At 34.2% G+C, this 19,547-nt stretch overlaps 1 protein-coding gene across 1 annotated transcript in view; it reads right to left on the bottom strand.

The window, feature by feature from the left end:
• THSD7A (thrombospondin type 1 domain containing 7A) overlaps positions 1-19,547 on the bottom strand; it is a 475,310-nt gene that overhangs the window by 89,051 nt on the left and 366,712 nt on the right. The window contains exons 7-9 of the mRNA XM_032760458.2: positions 18,411-18,605; positions 8,103-8,337; positions 3,638-3,753 (exon numbers count right to left, since the gene is read on the bottom strand). Coding sequence (XP_032616349.1) covers positions 3,638-3,753; positions 8,103-8,337; positions 18,411-18,605 — 546 coding nt within the window. The remainder of the gene's footprint in view (positions 1-3,637; positions 3,754-8,102; positions 8,338-18,410; positions 18,606-19,547) is intronic.

Genomic DNA, 19,547 nt, shown 5'->3' with positions numbered 1-19,547 from the left:
CTTTGAATTAATTTTCTGTTGCTATTACCTCTCTTTGAACGTTCAACTTTGTTTAGCATTTTAAAATAGTGCGTGTAAATTGATGTAATTTCAAAATGATACTTGGATTATTTCCATTTCTTACGAAATAATGAAAAAAACTAACCTCATGCCATTGCTTTATTTTCTTCACAACAAAAGGCTAGCTTTCTATAATACCATTGTCTCTTTATTCGCAGTTACAGCAGTCTACAGGCAAAACAGAAAAAACTCCTTCTAGAGCACAAAGCATCCTGGCACTGTTATCCAACAATGACCCTTCTATCACTCCCCAGTCTTTAAAAAATTTTTATTTCCTCAAATACACAACTGAGGTGATTTTTTAAAAATCGGAGTGCCTAGGTTTAGGGTTTCTGAAAACCTTTTGCTCTAGGACAAACAACATGAGCTGCCAAATAAAACAGTCAGCACTCATTCCTTGCTCCGGATGACATGACCTGTGTTCAGGGAAACACTGCTCTGCCTCTTAGAGAGCCTCTTGCTTCCAAGAGAGCCGATACCCGAGTTGGCATTTTTGCACTCCTTTGCCACCACCGTCCCAGGAACACCAGGAGAGAACAGTATCCTAGTAGTACCATGCATTTTTACTTACAGAGGTTTCCTACCCTCCCCCAAGAGACCAACCTAACTAAACCCATTATGCCTCACATACCTGTCACTCACCACAAGAAATGAGCCCTCCCCAACTCCAGGTCATTCATCATCACCCGGACCCACAGCACTACCTACACGCATAACACGATTCAGTTTCTCATTCCTTTACATCCTCTAGCCCGTCTACCACTGCGCCCACTGAACACATGGTCTCTCATCTTCAGTCTCTTCTGGGAAAGTTTCCTTCACATCTTGGGCTCCAGTGGGTTGGTAGTTCCAAAATCACATCTTTCTCACAGTCATTTAAGGCTTTCCTGATGTCTCTAATCCTCACTTGGAATTCTTTCATGTGGTCCATCTTTCAAGAAGATCTCTTGTACCTCCTTTTCAATATGATTTTCCTTAATATATTTGCTCCGACATGATTATTCCATTCCCTTCCTTAGAGCTCTTTCTGTTTTACCATTAAATTTTGTTATTGAACCATGTAAGTCTTACATTATCTGGGCTGTGCAGAAGAGTTCTATATGTTAAATGCAATTAAAATCTTCCTTGATGTCTGGGACTGTGATTTCTCTATATGACCATTAGTGTGCTAGTTATATACAGAAATCAATAAATAAGTAATTAAATATTTATACATATATACACAAATAAGTACTGACTCAATTAAGACCTATGTAGCATTCACAATCTATTCATTCTCATCTATCTGCCAAGTTTTTTTAAGTGCTTTATGTGAATTATCATAGTGTTTTACATTTTTTATTTTATAAATGATCAAACAGCAAAGAGCAAATCATTTTCTTCATACTGTAAAATCACAAATTTAAAAATCATGTTATTTTCTTTTCAAATATGGTTTTTTACTCCTAAAAAACTTCTATTTTTTCTTTCCTTTCCAGATGTATATTATACATAACAAAATCACAAGTGTGTTTTCAAGAACTTAAGAAAAAATTTATAGGCTATTAAAATGGTTCCTAATTCCTGGATACATTCCAATATCCAAAATTAGTTTCAAATACAGGTCTAAAGAAATGAGAACAATTCTGATTCTTCACTTTTATTAGTGACTACTCTAGAATCAATTTAATAAAATATTTTCTGTTCTTTCTTAAACTTTACTTCCTTGAAATACTTTAGATCAAATCAACTTTTTCAAAAGAGTAATTTACACAATACAAGAAAATATCCAAAATAAGAGAAAGGCAAAGTCTTTCCACTTTCAAAATTTTCACTTAAAATTTGTTTTAGACTATTAACAATTTGGTTATAAATGTAACTGCACATGTTTTGGAATTATTAGTAAACGAACATATTCCATATAAACAGAAAATATCAGTATAAAGGCAACTAGAAGAAAATTTGTAAGTGTATTAATTCTGTTTAATGCTTTTTAATTGAATTAATAACCAACAATTATCACCTATAAGTGCCATCATAGGTAAAATATTAATCTATAAGAAAGTACAATTCTATTGCCAACTGTGACTAGTGTTATTCAGCTTAAAAAAAAAAATAAAGGAATAAGAGAAGAAAATCTGGATTAAAATGTCAGGCAATGACATCGCATAGCAAGTTTATGCCATTAACATGTTTATAAAAGTTAATGCTTATAACTCCTTTTAATTTGCCAAAAGCTATTTAAATGTCTTAAAAGACTCCTAAATAAAAATATTTTGCGGTGGCCCGTGCCTGTAATCTCAGCACTTTGGGAGGCTGAGATGGGTGGATCACTTGAGGGCAGGAGTTCTAGACCAGCCTGGCCAAAACGGCAAAAACCCATCTCTACTAAAAATACAGAAATTAGCCAGGCGTGGTGGCATGTGCCTATGGTCTCAGTGACTTGGGAGGCTGAGGCACGAGAATGGCTTGAACCCAGGAGGCTGAGGTTGCAATGGGCCGAGATGAGCCACTGTACTCCAGCCTGGATGACAGAGTGAGAGACTCTGTCTTAAAAATAAAATAAAATAAATTAAGAATAATAATAATTTTCTATCACTTCTCAGTTTGTGGTTTAATTTTATTTGATATTTCAAGGATATTAAATAGAAAACCATCAAAAGGAAAATCATGTTTCAACTATATAAAAATATAATAACACAGTAAAAGTATCCATTATTAAATTTATAGTACCTAAAGGATTTGATTAAATTTTGACAACTTAAAATAGTTTGTTAAGCTAGAAGTTGACTCTTAATTGAATCTCTCTAGTAAGTGTTAAGAAACATGAAAAAAATAAAAGCATAAAGGAAATTTAGAAAAAATTATCTGTATTTGTTGAGTAAGATAAGAAATAGGAGACAGTGTCATTTGTAACACTGCAGGAAAATTTGCTCAGTTATTGCATAAGTCACCTGGAGGATGTTGACACCTTTCTCATCAGCAATGAGAAAAGACCCTGTCCTAGAGTGCAAAGAAAGAATTATCAAAGTATTTGGCTTGATACTAATGAGTCTTTGTCTGTAAGTAATAAAAGCAAAAACTAAGCCAAACTGGGAATAAATATTCATAAATTCCTCATGACACATTACATGTTGGCAGAGAAACAATTTGGCCATTTTTCTCTTTCTTTTATTCCTATTCTTGGGGCTGCATAATTGAATCTGTAGCAAATCTGGTCCTATGTTATTTTTTGCCATTAAGTAGGTTGAAAGCCATGTGTACTGATAAAAGCACTGTATATCATTTTAAAATACATGAACCACGATATATTCTTTCAGAACTAACGTGAAAGTAAACATTATTAATACAATAAGATTTAGAATCCTTCACTTTATATCATAAAATTTCAAGCGAGGTTTTGGCATAAACCTCACTTGTCTGGTATTCTAAAGCTATGTTATTTCCTAGAGGGAAACTAACATTTTATGGCATGCATGTCAAATCAGGTTTACATAGCCCTGTGCAAAACTCACAAACATTGCTAGGCCAGAAGACCTCAGAAGTCTACCGAGGGGGTTTTCTAGGTGAACAGTCTTCCTAAGTCTGCAGACCATACCTTCTTTACATGAAGAGGGGCATGATGTCCAGTCACTATATGGGGTCACAATACAGTCCTTCTTACAAGGAAGCAGACAAGGCCTTACAGTTTCAGGTCGAAGGCTTTCAGGACATCTAGAAAGGCAAAGGGAAATTATTAGGCTTCAATAGTAAGGCAGAAAATCAGATAATTTAATTTCTCTAGAATTTTCACTGGTAAAATTGCAAAACAAGTCACTCACATCTGTGTTATTTAACTTCCAGGAGTCTTTCTTTCTGCTACAGGCAAGAACTATACAACTAAATTGATTGTTTCAAACTGGACCTCAATAAAGCTTCTCAAGGCAAGATGTGCAGATTTACTAATAGCAATGATGCTATTTAGAAACAAATATAACACTTATACCTTATCCTCTTATAACAATCTCTCCATTAATAAGTATTTATACTCTAATATGTTTTAAGAAAAATTTTGTGAAAATTTAAAACATGAATTTAAGGATCTAATTCTATGATACATATTTGTATAACTAAATAGGCCTTTTGCCTATTATAAGTTTCCAGGTTATTCTACACTTTATTTTTCCAAAATATGTATTGTGTAAAATACATTTATAATGGAGTATATTCTTTACACAGTACATACTCAAAACACAATACTTTATTAAGAACTATATATTTAATAATAAGATAACAAAACTGTATAAATCAATCTGATAAGCAGTTTTTGCTTTATTCCTACTTCTATTTAGTGTATCTATTTGTGTTTTCTTTTCCATTAGTCCTTAGTTTTAAATTATGGGATTTAACCTTTTTTATGTTTTTATAAACTGCAATATCTTTTTTGGAACAAAAACAGTGAATATAAATAAAGATAGTAAATCAGTAGTTTAAAGAAAAATAAAATACTGTATTTTTGACATAAATTATAGTAAAATTAACTATTATTTTCAAAATAACAGCAAAAATATATTATTTATTGGGAACACAAGAGAAAGATAAGGATGAAGAACACTGAAATGTCTAACTTCATATAAGCTTTCACTTCTTAAGAGATAATAGGAAGCTGATGTATAGGTTTTAAATATACTGTCTTATTTAAAATATACTTAGTATATAACTTTTTACACTTGAGCTTAGCCAAAAGGCTGAGAAGTAATAATTTTTAAATTTCCCAATTCTTCCCTGCATTTTCACGATCTGATGTTACTATTGCTAGAGGTCAAATGCTGATCATGAGCCTTGACACTAGAAAAAGAAATAGCTTAGAAAAGTAAAATATAATAACATCATTCATATAATCAAAAGTAACAAATAACTTATTCTGATTCCTAAGCAATTCTCTTTTGAAGTCATATAAATCCCTGCCATGTAAGCTAACAGGCAATGAAAAAATAATCTAAACAACGAGTATAGTTCTTGCTAAAATAAACTGGCAAATCAGTGGGAAATAGGATTTTAAAATACTCTATATAAGAGAATTCAAATATTTTGTAGCTCAAGTTTGTCTTTTGTCAAGTAAGTTAATCAGGTTTTCAGAAGTGAACTATGAGTGAAAAAAGTCAACATCATTAATCTATTTCCCATAATTTCTTTATAGTATTTTGTTGATACTTCATTTTTTACATATCTTGTATTATAATTATGTAGGTAAATTTTCTTTCTCATACATAAATATTATGCTTTATTCAATTATATAGATCCGTGCTCTCCTCTCTTACTTTAAAATCCCAGTGTTTATTTGGAAGTGAATTTCAAAATACATAGGAATCAACACTTCAAAGATAATCTTTTTGATTTATCTTGAGCTGGAATTTTCCTAATTTCTATGACTATTCAAAGTCATGGACAACAAATAAATTTAGATTTGAATCATAGAAGCAAATTTATTATTACAAGTTAGATTATAAACCAGTAGAATTACAATTTAACCTGCATTCTTAACTAGGAAACACTATATGGCAAAAGTCCACACATAATTCAGTTAATTCTTTTGGAACTATGAAATTATTGGTCAGTAATTATTATTGTCGGCACTTTTGTTCAAATAAGGCAATTTTATAACTTTAACAATGAGAGAGCATTAGTCAGTTGCATGCTCCTCAGATATTAGCCCTGAATAAATCAATTAAATTTACAATGTTATCATTGACAACCTCCAAATATTCTGTTTTAGTTGAGAAATAGTCACAGCAAGATACTTGGCTAACTGTGGAGTACAAAATTACAAACAACAAAGTTGTTAAATGAACACACAAAGATAAATTATACAGCCTAAATTACATCCAATAAAATGAATTTGGACTTCCTTTGGCAAGGCAATTGGTTCAGTCAACATGCTTCTTTTATCCTTTGTACTGTTTGTATTTAGTGTTTGTGGTTTAAATCAAGAAATTGATTTCCCCCCAAATCTTATTCAAGGTCAAATTAAACAGATGTGATAGGAACTGAAGTTTGTTACTGGGAGGATAGATAAGATCAATAACATTGATTTTACCATTGCACAGTAATCTGTTTTATTAAGAGAAGTTTAAAACAAATTTTTAATTTGCATTTTTTGGTTCATATACCTAGTATTGGAAACAATTCACTGAATTTAACCTAGCATGTAGGGAGAAAGGCAATAATATTTTCTTTTGAATTCACAGTATTTACTTGATTTTCTAGAATTTTAGAGGTAAAGTACATCCATTTGATTTAACAAGTCTAAAGATGCATATGAGTCATTGAATGGAGGCTGCAAGGGTGAAGCAAATTTTTAATGAATTATTGTGGTAGTATGACATGGGGCTTCAGAATAACCTTCCTACTGATTTAATGCTGTTAATCCAGCAGGCTTTTTCACATATAGACTTGTACATATGTACATCTATTACTCAGGAAAAATATTTTGTAGCTTATATAAGTGAGGAAAATGTCAACAGCAACATTTGAAAGGTGATTAACCATGGGACAGGAACAGAATGAGCTCACTGGTAGAAGCTCAGCACAATAACCCTCATCCTGCGCCACAACAGGTTGGTCCTGTGCCTGCGCAGTGAATATTTCTACCTTTGCTCTTGATCCAGCAAGAGTCAGAATCCTCTAGGACTTGGGACATCTGCTCTTGCTGTTACCACTTTTGAATTTTAATACACTGCATATTAATTTCCTGAGTTAGATTCATCACAGCTTTAGCATAATTTCTATTAAAATATTGGTTTGAGGCTACCTATTAAACATGTGAAATAGTCTTTCGATTTATTCAAATCTCATTGGCATGTCTTCTATGTTTCCTAATTTCAAGCAATATAAACAAATAAGTTGTGGGGCGAAATATCCCTAATGTCTGGAACCCTGGCCAGATACAAACATCTCATAATGGGATTCATATTTGTTTCCCTGGAGTTTTTCATGCATCAGAGACATTATTTTCATATTCCTGGAACACTAAGGAGTAGCTGAAATTCTTAAGGAAAATACCAATTTCTAACATTTATTGAGTGCTTAGATTACTATTATATTTTTCATTAAATCCTTTCAACAGACTGTGAAAACTGTTGGCCAGAATAAGTTAGGTAGCATGCTGAAGATTATACACAATATTTAACCACTTGGCTGAGTATTTAGAAAATATGAGGCCACTTTTAAACCCATGCAAAAAATCGACTCATTTATCATTTCATATCTTACATGGCTAAGGCGATTTGAATTTTTAAAAAGTATGTTAAGTTTTGAAAAATAAAGGTTTTTACCCTCAGTTTTTTTAGAGTTGATTTATTAATTTTCTCTATGAATTGATTAGCTCAGTTATGCCATTATTTTTGTTTATACTTCTCACAAGGCACATATAATATGTCAACTCTCTGGTTCTTTGTTCTCCCCTCCAGCAAAGTGTTTGCCTTGTTATTATAGTAGTCATAAGCACCCTGAGAAACTGATAGTTTTTTTACTTATAATAACACTCATCCTATCCCAAGGCTCTCTCTTGGAAGTAAATGGTTTTTACTCTAACCATTGAAAGGTACAGTAAGTATGCTTCGGTATTTTTGATATAGTGTTTTCTAGGGGAAATGAAAGGCAGATCATACAAGGCTTCTACCCAATTAAACTAGATTGGGCAGCCTCCATAGCCTACGGGTATATAGGAGGTCATGGATGACCTACACTGCCAGGACTTAGTACACTGTCATTATTGATCAGCCAGGCTTACAGCAAGCACTTCTTTCAATGCTTCACTAGCTTAATAAAAGCAGAAAGTGCTACTATAAAACAGAAAGTAGGCACCAGATAGAAAGATTTCTACAGAATTTATGGTTCCCCAGTACAAAACTCAAAGCTGTTATAGCTTTATCAGTGGCTGACTTTCAAAACAAACAAATCTTACTCTTGAGAACAGGTATGACAAGCATCAAAATGTTCCATTTCATGAAGCCAGTGAAGCCTGAGCCAATTCTCTGCACACTTGGCTACATGATTTACTGTTGTCATTCTAAAGCTCTTACTTTTTGGGTCCCACTTGGCCCACATTGACTCGCACACAGATGACTTTTCTTGTCTGCATGCCGACAGAGCAGGAGGCCTCCCCATTCCAAGTCGTAGTTGTGTTGAAGGACGATACTGAGGTGTCCTCAATGCACTGGCCCCAGGGACCAGTTTGCCAGTGGTACACTGTGCAAGGATGCTCGTTACAGCTTCGTACCTCTTGCAAAGCAGTGCTATTTGGACAGCGAATGCCACCTAAAAAATGGACAATGATAGCAGATTAGATACGGTGCCAACAGGAACCTTACCATACTCTGTTCTTTGGAATTAACATGGCTGACAACAATGTCTGCCACTTATTTAGCACACAGCTGTACTGCTAGGGAAGCAAATTACGTGTTAATCTTACCTCAGTTGGCATGGTCTGGCTTAAAATATAAACTCTGTAGTTACATGATACTTGCTTTAGGGGTCTATGGAAGACGTTTAAGAAAGAGGCTGTTGCCCTCCAGAGAAAGTGAAAATGAGGTACAAACAAGGCCCATGTCATTGCTGACCAAGGAGAAACATGGGTATTGAGACTTTGTGGATGGACAAAATGAAGTGTATTTTCAAATGTTATTGCCCAAGTTGCAAGTCTTAGTTACAGTTTTTGAAACGCTGCTTTAATGTATTAGGTTTTAGGGTGATTAGAAACAGAGATATTAACATTGAATGATACTTTATAATGCTCCAGAGTATTACTGGGAAGTGGGAAGGTCACTGAATAACAATAATACCGCATTTCTTCAAGTTGTATTGACTGTGCAATGCACCATCATTTTACATGTCCCAAAGAAAAAGAAGTGGCTGCATATTAAACTGGGATATGCTTTCTGATCAGCTCTAATTTATATTGTATGCTTATTGAAATAGTTTTTTATGAGTTAGTTTTTAATATTGCTCTTTTACATAAAGGGAAAGGTATTTCTAAAACTTATTTACATTCAGACTCCAAATCTTTCAAGTCAAGTTTTAATTCACACCCATTGAAGCCTATGTTGTCCTCCTATTGAGTATCAGCTTCTGTGATGTCAAAAGTGCCGATGATGCAGGGTTGCTTAAAAAAGCGTTCTCCCCTTTTGTCTCCATAATTTTCTTCCAGGATGCTCACAGTCATCTTTTTAAGTTTTGATGTTGTAGCATTTTTAATTGCCCCAGAAGGTGTCAATGAAAGTTTTAAGCAAGCAACTGGGATTTATTTTCTTTCCTCAAATGGTCTTAGCAGTTTTTGCTTGTCTGTTTTTTGCAGAAGCATCATGGAATCGCTCCATCAGGAATAACAACAAAGTTCACATGTACAAGCAATGACGACTATGCCATAACTGTTGCTTGGCCACAGAGTTTTAAAAATGCATCCAATGTGAGAAGCAATTATTCCGGAGATGTTAAAGGGTAAAACAGATGCATTTTGTAATCAATAGTATGTGGTGTAAGAGTTATTCTGGACTTTTAAAAAATGTGGTAGCCCCATTATCAGTACTTTGTAGGTGGCATTTTATTTTACATTCACAACTGTTCTATGGGCTAAAAATTATTAAACAGATGAACCCAAACAGCTTAAATGATGTGACCATAGTAACAGTGAGGAATTTATGGAGGCCAATTTGTTGACTCTGTGCTATTTCTGATGACAATTATGAAAACAAAAATTCTTATGTTGTTAAAAGCAGGGTATTAGAAGAATTTGTTGCTCACTTTACTGACAGTTTGGTCTATTGGAACTTATGCAGCCTCTGGACTTCATCTTAGAATGTAAAAGAACTGGTTGGAAATGTGGAATGGTGGGAACCCTGAGTGCTCATAACAAATATCTGCAATATAGTAAATAGAGGAAATGTTGAATATAATAAGAGGTGGGCTTTAGATTTTAGAAAAGTAGGGTTCAAAAAGCTAAAAGTGAATAAGAAAAGGCGATTCAGTAGCTAGTGACCCTAACATGGAAGATGTCTCAAGATGTGAGATTTGGATAAAAATCAAACGTAAAGCCACCGGCCACACCCTAAGCTGATCTTCCAGTATCACCTCCCTTATGATTAAAGACATCCCTTTATTCAGGGAATAAATCAGTAGAAAGTTTATGTGAGAACTCAACTGCAATTTAGAATCATTTATGCAGTGTTGAACATAGACTCAACATCAGAATAACCTGCATTAAACAGCATTTCATTAATGTTCTCTGCTTCATGATGGTGGAAACTCTGTCACAGTTCATATCCTATCTTCCATCACACAGCTCTGTGACCCTGGAAGCCTCCACAAAGAAGTTTAGGATTTGAATAGAAATGAATCCCAAAACATACTAATTGGCCTGGGGAGAATAAATAAGTCTCCTATTACTCATTCTTCAAAGTTCTAGATTTATCCAATCTTAACTCTCAGACAAGCTAATTATAGACATAATAGATATGTATATTTATATATAGTTATTTTAATAATGTCTTTATAGTTAATAGTAAAAGTACTGATCTTGCACAAAGAATATGCTTCTTGATTTATCTTATTTTCTCTGTGATTATTAAGTATGCTGTTTAAAATCTGATCTTAAAACTTCAAATTGTTTTTGACATTGGAATTGACTGGTTGGCTTTGAAATAAAATGATAAGAAAAAAACTTCTACAACATCAGCATAAACTATCTCGCAGTTGAGGAACTGCGAGATAGCGGTTAAGCTTACAGACATAAAGGTTATTTATTTTCTTGCCCCAATACACATTAAAGATACATCAGCAGTTTTGGTCTGATGTCAGGATACTTGCACAGATAAGCCCCAATGTGGTCTTAATTATAAAAAGAAGATGGCAGTTTTGAAGGTATGGTTTGTAGTAATTAGTCATTGCAGCAGCATCATGCTGTTTGGGGGATAATTTTATGGTGGAAAAGTTGATAGGTATAATACTGAATTTATCTATTTACAGAAAGATGTAATTCCAGACTTCTGGGGATATTTCCATAGTATTGGGGAAAGTATAAAACGTGACCTATGACAAAATTAGCCAGAATTTTAAAAATCCTCTTACATCAAAAATGTGTTTCTTACTAATACCACCATTTTGATTTTCTATTATTCCATCAAAGGGAATAATGTTATAAGACTTTGATAAAATTCTGCTATGTAAATAAACTCCTGTGGTAATACAAAAATACCAGCTATTATGTGAAACTTCTTAGAAATAAAAAAGTGACTCTTCTTCCCCACATCAAGTTCATAAAAGCTTTCTTAGGAGACATTTGAATAGAGCTATGATGTTTCTGGTTCTGGCATTTATGTCCTTACAATTCAGATGATAAATTTTTTAAAAAGGATCTTGTTTAAAACAATAATTAAATACATGCAACATTTATGTGAGATGCTTCAAGGGATACCTACAGGGGTTAAAAATAGTTCCTGCTACACTCAAGGATCTCATAATGTAGTAGGGGAGATAAGCATACAAATGAGTATAATTCTAGATAGAATGAAATAATTATATTGTGTGGTATTTAGTATAACTGGGATTCAAAGAGTACAATTTCACTACTTTTTGGAGTCTGAAGAATGCCTCAGATTGAAAGAGGCACTGAGAAAAATTTTGAAGGAGTAGGATTTCAACAAGCAGAATTCTGTGAAGGGACAGAAGGAGAAAAGAATAGTATCTAAGTAGAAAAATAAATAAACAGCAGCAAAGGCATGCAGGCAGGTGTGACCTTGGGAATTAACAATATTGACATAGTCAATTGGAGTATAGAGTTCACATCAGAAAGTAATTGGCAACAACAATAAGAAAGTAGACTGCGCTTATGTTATAAAGAAGCTATTAGTGTGAAGAGTACTGTTATCATAATACTATAAATTATACTTTTAAGGTGCTTCTAAGTTTTCCTGCTATTGTAGCCTGAATTCCTTTGACAGTAGACCACTGCTGGGTGAAAAGTGCATTGGCAAGGATATGCTTTGGGGGTATTGAATTGGAACAGCATTAGCTGTGGGGTACCTCAGAAGATTCTGCTGCAGCACAGCCCCACCTCCCAGTTTTTCTTTGCAGAAACAGGCAGAAGACTGTCCACCGTGAAGCCTGCATAAATCCTGTGTGGCGGTCAAGTAGCGACAGATTGAAGCAGAACTCTCTTTTCAAGGTCAATAGTGGGAGAATGGGGAAGTGATACTATTTACTTAGAAATCAGAGTTGTAAGTACATATATATATATATATATATATATATATATATATATATATATATAAACATTTATATATGCATACATGTAATGAATCCTGGGTTCTTCAAATTTCTCTAGGGAATATGGGTACTACCTGGTTACTATAATTAAAATCATTTAGCTGTAAAAATTGAACAAGTTAAATAAAAATATTCTTCTCAATGTTTTGCATTGTAAAATATGACTTCTGAAGACAACTAATTATTTGAGAAAAAAATGACAATTTATTTCCACCTGTATCTATTCTCTGCTTGTATAAGATAGGTGTAAAGACATTAATATTTGGTTGATGAAGTTCTATCAGGTCATATTGAACTTAACAAAAATAAATATTCTTTCCTTTTTTTTTGCTCTGTAAGAATAATTAACTATATCATAAGAATTAACAAATTGTTATACCCAGTGGGAAACATTTAAAAAATAACCTTTTCCTTTTTAAATGAAGTTTGTTAGGATCTACAATACAGGTTCAAAAAATTGATAAAGCTAAAAATCTAACATTAATTTTTAACTTTTTGTTGAAATTCAACTATTTATATTAAAAATATGCCAGGCTTAAGTATTAAAAGGTTGTCTCCCTTTAGAATCTCCTAACATAACTTTAAAATATCTTTTGAGACAACTCCTACAGTTATACAATATTTATATGTTAAGGCAAGAATATTAAAAAGTGAATCACTTTTATTTAACCAGAAGTCAAGCCTCTGGAAGATACACACACACACACACACACACACACACACACACACACACACACCATTTTTTTAAGTGTAAAGAACTAATTTTACCTTCTCCAGTACCTTACCTATCACCAGTTGCCAGTACTTGTGATTTGGTTTCCAAATGACATTTCAATAATTAGCATTTTATGACAATTTTTTGTGTATTGATAATAGGTTATGTGCTACCCAAGATTGTGTAGAAAGCACCAGGCACGGTGGCTCGTGCCTGTAATTCCAGCACTTTGTGGGGCCAAGGTGGGCGGATTGCCTGAGCTCAGGAGTTTGAGACCACCCTGGGCAGCATGGTGAAACCTCGTTTCTACTAAAATAGAAAAAATTAGCCAGGCATGGTGGTGCTCCTGTAATCCCAGCTATTCAGGAGGCTGAGGCAGGAGAATTGCTTGAGCCTGGGAGGTGGAGGTTGCAGTGAGCCAAGATTGGGCCACTGCACTCCAGCCTGGGCAACAGAGAGAGACTCTGTCTCAAAAAAAAAAAAAAGCTTGTTTAGAAAGCAATTATATACAAATTTGTTTTCATGTTTAATTTTGAACCAATTTCAAAATTACAGTGAAATTATCTGAAAATCAGAATATAAACAGACAAGTTATTACCATTGAATCCTCAGACCGCATTCAAGTTTGCCAACTGTCCCAAAATGTCCTTTATAGCAAAATGATTTAGTTCAGAATCAAGCATTACATTTAGATGTCACACTTTGTTAGTCTCCTTAAATCGTGAACAGTTTTTCAATTGTTTCTTCATTTTCATGGCTTAGACACTTTGGAAGATTAAAGATTATTTTGTACAATGTCTTTCAATTAGAGTTTATCTGATGTTTCCTCATGACTAGATTCTATATATGCATCTTTGACAGAGTTATCGCAGAAGTGATATCATATTCTCATTATATCACACTGAGGACACAAGATTTTGGTTTGCTTCATTATTGATAATGCTGACTTCAGTCCACCAGATTAAGGGGGTGTCTGTTAGACTTCTCTATTAGGGAAATATTTGAGACTATATAACTACAATGCTTTTCATGAGATTGAATTTATTCCTTTATTTATTTATATAAAATTTGGATCCATGGTTTCCTATTTAATGGTCTGTTGGTATTATTATTTTGTTATTAAAATTGTTTGCAAATGTGGTCAGTGGGAGAACATTCAAGTTGGCTTCTGTGGGCTTTTGACAATTCTCTTTACTTTCTACCACAAGATCCCCCTGGCCCATCTTGTACTTCTTCTATTGCAGCTGTGGAATCAGCCATTTCTCAAAGTTTCCCTTGTTCCTTTTATTAGACAATAGTATTAGAAACCAAGATCTGACTGCTGCATCTACTTACTGCTGTTGAGGTCTTGCTGCTTTCAGGTCTTTTCAGTGAATGAGGGTAATATATGTATATATGTATATAATATGTACATATTTATATTTGCACACTTACATTGATGTTTATTCTATATTTATCTTTACAAATTGAACACCATGAATTCAAATAAATTAATAACATCCAATTCCAATGCTGTACCACAGTGTACTAGTTTTCTTTCCTAACATATTTGCAACTCTCTTCTCCAGCAATAAAAAAACCAACTCTTATTATGTTAATACATGTACTTATTTTGCCAATTCCTTCTCACTCCACACTCCATCTCCCATTGTCATCTCTATTGCTATACCCACAAGATATCTTCATCACTCTGCTCGTGATCTGACATCCTACATAAGGCCACCCACATGACAGAAACCCTCCTCAACTGTGTCTGGCTGTGACACCCCACACTGGGCTGGCCGCCTTGATGCTGGGATTCTCTCTTGACCTTGCTATGCTCCCACATTCAGTGTTGAGTCATTCTTCTATCCTCTCATACAACCCATGTGCCCCCTGTCCTTCACCCTGCTCAGTGGCTCTGACACTGCATGCCAGGCCACCTCTTTTCCCACTTTGGTTGCTCCTCACCCAGTTGGGCTCTGACAACCCACTCTAGATCACCGCAGACCTCCCATCTGCTGGCACAGATGCCCAGCTGCTTGGCTTTACCAAACGGCTTTTTGGATAGAATTGTTCAGGAAAGGAGAAAAAGAGCCTAGCTATAAAAGGAAGTGAAGGAAAGGAAAAGGAAAAGCAAAAGGAAAAGAAAGAAAAGAAGTACAGTATGAGGAAGAGAAAGTGCCATTCTATCATTCTGTCATTCACTTAAGAGGAACAAAAATAATTAATCCTAACATTTTCACAACAGAGAGCCCTGTTTTATCTACCGGATTGGGGCCATATGGAATAGTTATTTATCATCTACCTATGGATAGATAAATAGATAGATAGATAGATAGATAGATAGATAGATAGATAGATAGATACATATATACACACTGATACACAATAAGAACACTGAGTAAATCGGGGTAAGAGTACTAGTCAATACTCCTCTTGTTTTAGCACACAGTAGGATTATATTTCCCTCATTCTCCTTGAAGTTAGGCAGTTATACAACTCACATTAACAATGAAATGTGAGAAATGACATAAATCACTCTTAGATGGGAGAATTTACTTGCTGATGCTTAAAATCGACAGATAGATTCTCCAAGTATTTTCTTCCTCTGGCACATGAAGATTGTGGAACCAAGTCTTCATATGGTGATGCAATGTTGTGACATTTCATGAAGGACAAATTGCCCTGGAGAGTTACCCAAAACTGTAGCTAAATTTCCATGAGGAAGAAGTAAATGAAGCTTTGTTCTTTTAAGCTCCTGAATGTCTGGGCTGTCCATTACTGAAGCACAACCTAGCCTGTCCTTATTAATTACAAGGAGTTATCTAGCCTTCAGTATTGTTTAATAGTGGCATTCTGATTAAGGCAAATGAAAGTATAGGTTGGAGCATTTATTTCATAAATCCAGATCTACTTTTCACATGGACTTGTCCTATATGTTATTTCCCTAGAAAATAATATAATTTCTTGTCTGAACACTCCATATATCATTTCTCAAATGTGGCACTTCCCTTTAAAGTTAACACAATCAGTGTCTGATCCACAGAAATTTAAGAACATTTATGACACAAAGCACTAATTCTTGAAGAATAATAGAAAGACCTACTTTTGTGTAGAATTGCAAAGGATTATCTAAGTGGCAGAGAAACATATTTTAAAACTTCCTGCAGATGCTGTTCCTAAATCATTAAAAATAGTTCAGAATTAGGAAAGATTTATTCTGAGTAAGAGAAAATGTGTTTCAGTGTCCAACAAATAATAGGTGCTAAGTAGGCTTTGAAGTACAAATTTCTCATAAAACATGTTTCAGTGTCCAACAAATAATAGGTACTAAATAGACTTTGAAGTATAAATTTCATATAATTATAGCAGCTTTTATAAATGTTATTAACAGAGGTAAATAGCAGCAGAGACAAGTAGCATTGACAGAGTTTCTTTTATGGCTTCCATTTAAAATTATGCTTTACAATAATGTATTATATATTTCAAAATAGCTGGAAGAGAGGATTCTCTATGCCCTTGCTAAAAGAAATGATAAATGTCTGAGGTGATGGATATGCTAATTACCTTGATTTGATTATTACACAATTTATCCATATATTGATACATCACACTGCACCCTATATATACAATTATTACATGTCAATTAAAACAAAACTATATTGTTTTGAATTAATGCCTTTATGATTTACTATATAAACATCTATAACTTTCCAGCATGACTTGCTTATAATGCAACCACTAAACTTAATTAAAAATTATTGAAGCCCTACCCTTTCAAACTAAGTGGATGACACCTATCAAAGAGCAATCACAAATTTCTGCCTTTAAAACATTTCATGACCTTCCAGTGTGAAGCATCATGTCTACAGGAATAATGATCTGGTGAGTTCTGCAAGCATAGCAAAATCCTTGCCATGTGACTCGGGGGGGGGTGAAAAGTCACTCATTAATTGTCACACAGCAAGTGTCTGCAGAGTATAATGAATTTACAGGAAGCAGGGTGACCACAGATCTAATTTTAATGAAGCCCAAGGCATAATCTGAGCTGATAGAGTTTGAAGCCTGCATACAATCTTCACAAGGTTAGAGTCATTGTTTGACAACACAAGAAATATAATTTTATTTGTAAAAGGTTCTATTTTTCAATAGATACACTTTTTTTGTAGCAAAGAGTTAAGTATACATTAAGGTGGTAGGAAAAAGTTTTTGAACACTACAAAGAAAATTCTAAAATTTCACACAGGTTGGCTTTTTTGTATGTTAAATGTTTGTTTTGCTCATGTAACATTCATGTGCAAAGGCCAAGGTAGTTATAGATTTGCATAGTTATTACACACACAGATAGCAAATTTGACTAGGAACACTATGTTTCTATCACTAAAATACTTCATAAACAGATAAGTAGAGAAAGGTATAGGCAACACAAAACTCTCCCCAAATCGATAATTTGGGGAAAACATAAAATGTTATACTTATTACAAATAGAGATAATTATTTATCAGTGCTAAATGTAAACAAAGAGTCATTTAGCTTGATAATGTTTAAATAATATACACTTATATTCTTAAGAACATACCTTAATGTGAACAAACTCGATTTACTTTTATGCTTTTCTCACTCTCGTGTTATTTTTCAGAATGACAAGATTAAGTATGACATTATATTACCCAGTCACACAGAGGCCAAATTAGCATTTGGATATCATCTTGGGAGACAATTACCAAGAGCTTTGTATTTCTTGGCAATAAAGCTTGCAAGTGAGGTCTGAATATGTGACAAACATGCTTTATTCACCCTATAGGGTGAAGAGATTTAGGAGCAACATACTTTAAAAATGAACAAAATTTACATAAGAGATTTCTGGATCTCAGAGCCTATGTTCAAGAAACTCAAAGAAACTGAAAATTGCAATGTTTGGTTGAACAGTAGCTATTCTTGTCATTTTAAATAAACTTTATTATTGGATATATATACTTATTTATGAGAAGGTAGGATATGATTTTCAAAGGATAAAACTGACTTCTGAAATTCAGAAAAAAACCAATGAAAGATCTGGAATTTTGGAGCCATTTTCACACCTTTTTAAAGGTAACACTTTGGTTTACAAAGAACTCTAATGACTGGAAGGGTGGGAAAAAGCAAAATGAGTTCACTTTTAAAAAGTCTTTCCTCCTTTGTTAGAGATACATTTTCAAGATTAATTTTGGGGAACAGAATCAAATTGCTCAGCACATCAACAGATATTAAATCTTGGATGGCTGAATTTCTGGTTGTTGATTTTCATAGAATATCATCTTATCCAGGCTACACAAAAAAGATGCACACTAACTTTTGAAACGAACCTAGATGGCGTCTGAAGCTGGCGACTCACCTTCTTCACCTGCATAGGCCAGAATGGATCGCGCTCGTGTCTGTTTCCCTTCTGTCGTTTTCCCCGAGCAGGTGTGTGAGCAGGAGGACCATGTAGACCATGTGCTCAGTACACAGTCTTTCGGGCACGGGGCCTCACAGGCCACAGGGATGGGGAAGATGGCATCTCTGCACAGCTGTCTGTCAACTTCTTCTCCTGGGGAAAACATGACCACCAACAGCTATTATTGTTAAATTAATGTAAAATGAGCAATTGAAACCAGAGGGACACCCAGATAAGTTATAATATCTTTCTTTTGATCTTACTTAAAAAAAACATAGCCAAAAGAGGGATTGCCTACTATAGCCAGATGTTAATAGAACGCCAGGAACAAGCACATATACACACACATACACTCATGACCCTAAATGAGGCTTCTTTCATTATCAGGGTATATCAAGCACATTGCTGAGAGTATTCTTACACCACAGATACCTGCCGATTAAGTATTAATTTTTATACTTGTACCATTAAGTTGTAATAAGGAGCGTCAACAAAGCATGTCCCCTCTTTATTTCTTTTTTGGAGAGGAGCTATGATTTACAAATAATGACTCTATCCATAGCATCTATCATACGTTTTCAGGAACCAACTAATAGGTGTCTATTTACAAACTCTCTTGTGTCTCTCAGAGTACTTATTTTCATATAATTGGCAACCTTCTTCTTTCATAAAAAATTGTTTGTTAGTTGGAAATAGACAGGAAATGTAAATGATGGGATAACATTATAAAGTCACTGCTTAAGGTGATCCCACCTGGAGAGAGAGGGAAGCAATACAAAACAAACTAATGGCAGAAGTAATGTGGTGTCACTCCAGTGCTTAATATTTTTCATTAGTTCCCGGTTGCTCTTAAGATAAAGGCCAGATTTTTCAAAAGTTTACAAGACCTCGATCTCAAATGACCTGGCTACGTTTCTCTTCCTAGCCTCATCTCGCTCCACTCCCTCACTTTACCCTTGACACTCTAGAGATTGGCCCCAAAATTGACACTCATTTAATATTTGCTGAATGCGTGAAATGAGATACATAAAAGGCCAATGAGAAACAAAACATTGTTGCTGTTAATAAATGCCAAAAACAACCAACAGAATAACC

The sequence above is a fragment of the Hylobates moloch genome, unplaced genomic scaffold, assembly GCF_009828535.3.
Source record: "Hylobates moloch isolate HMO894 unplaced genomic scaffold, HMol_V3 SCAFFOLD_1, whole genome shotgun sequence".
Taxonomy (NCBI): domain Eukaryota; kingdom Metazoa; phylum Chordata; class Mammalia; order Primates; family Hylobatidae; genus Hylobates; species Hylobates moloch.
This window is presented reverse-complemented; position numbering and strand designations above follow the sequence as displayed.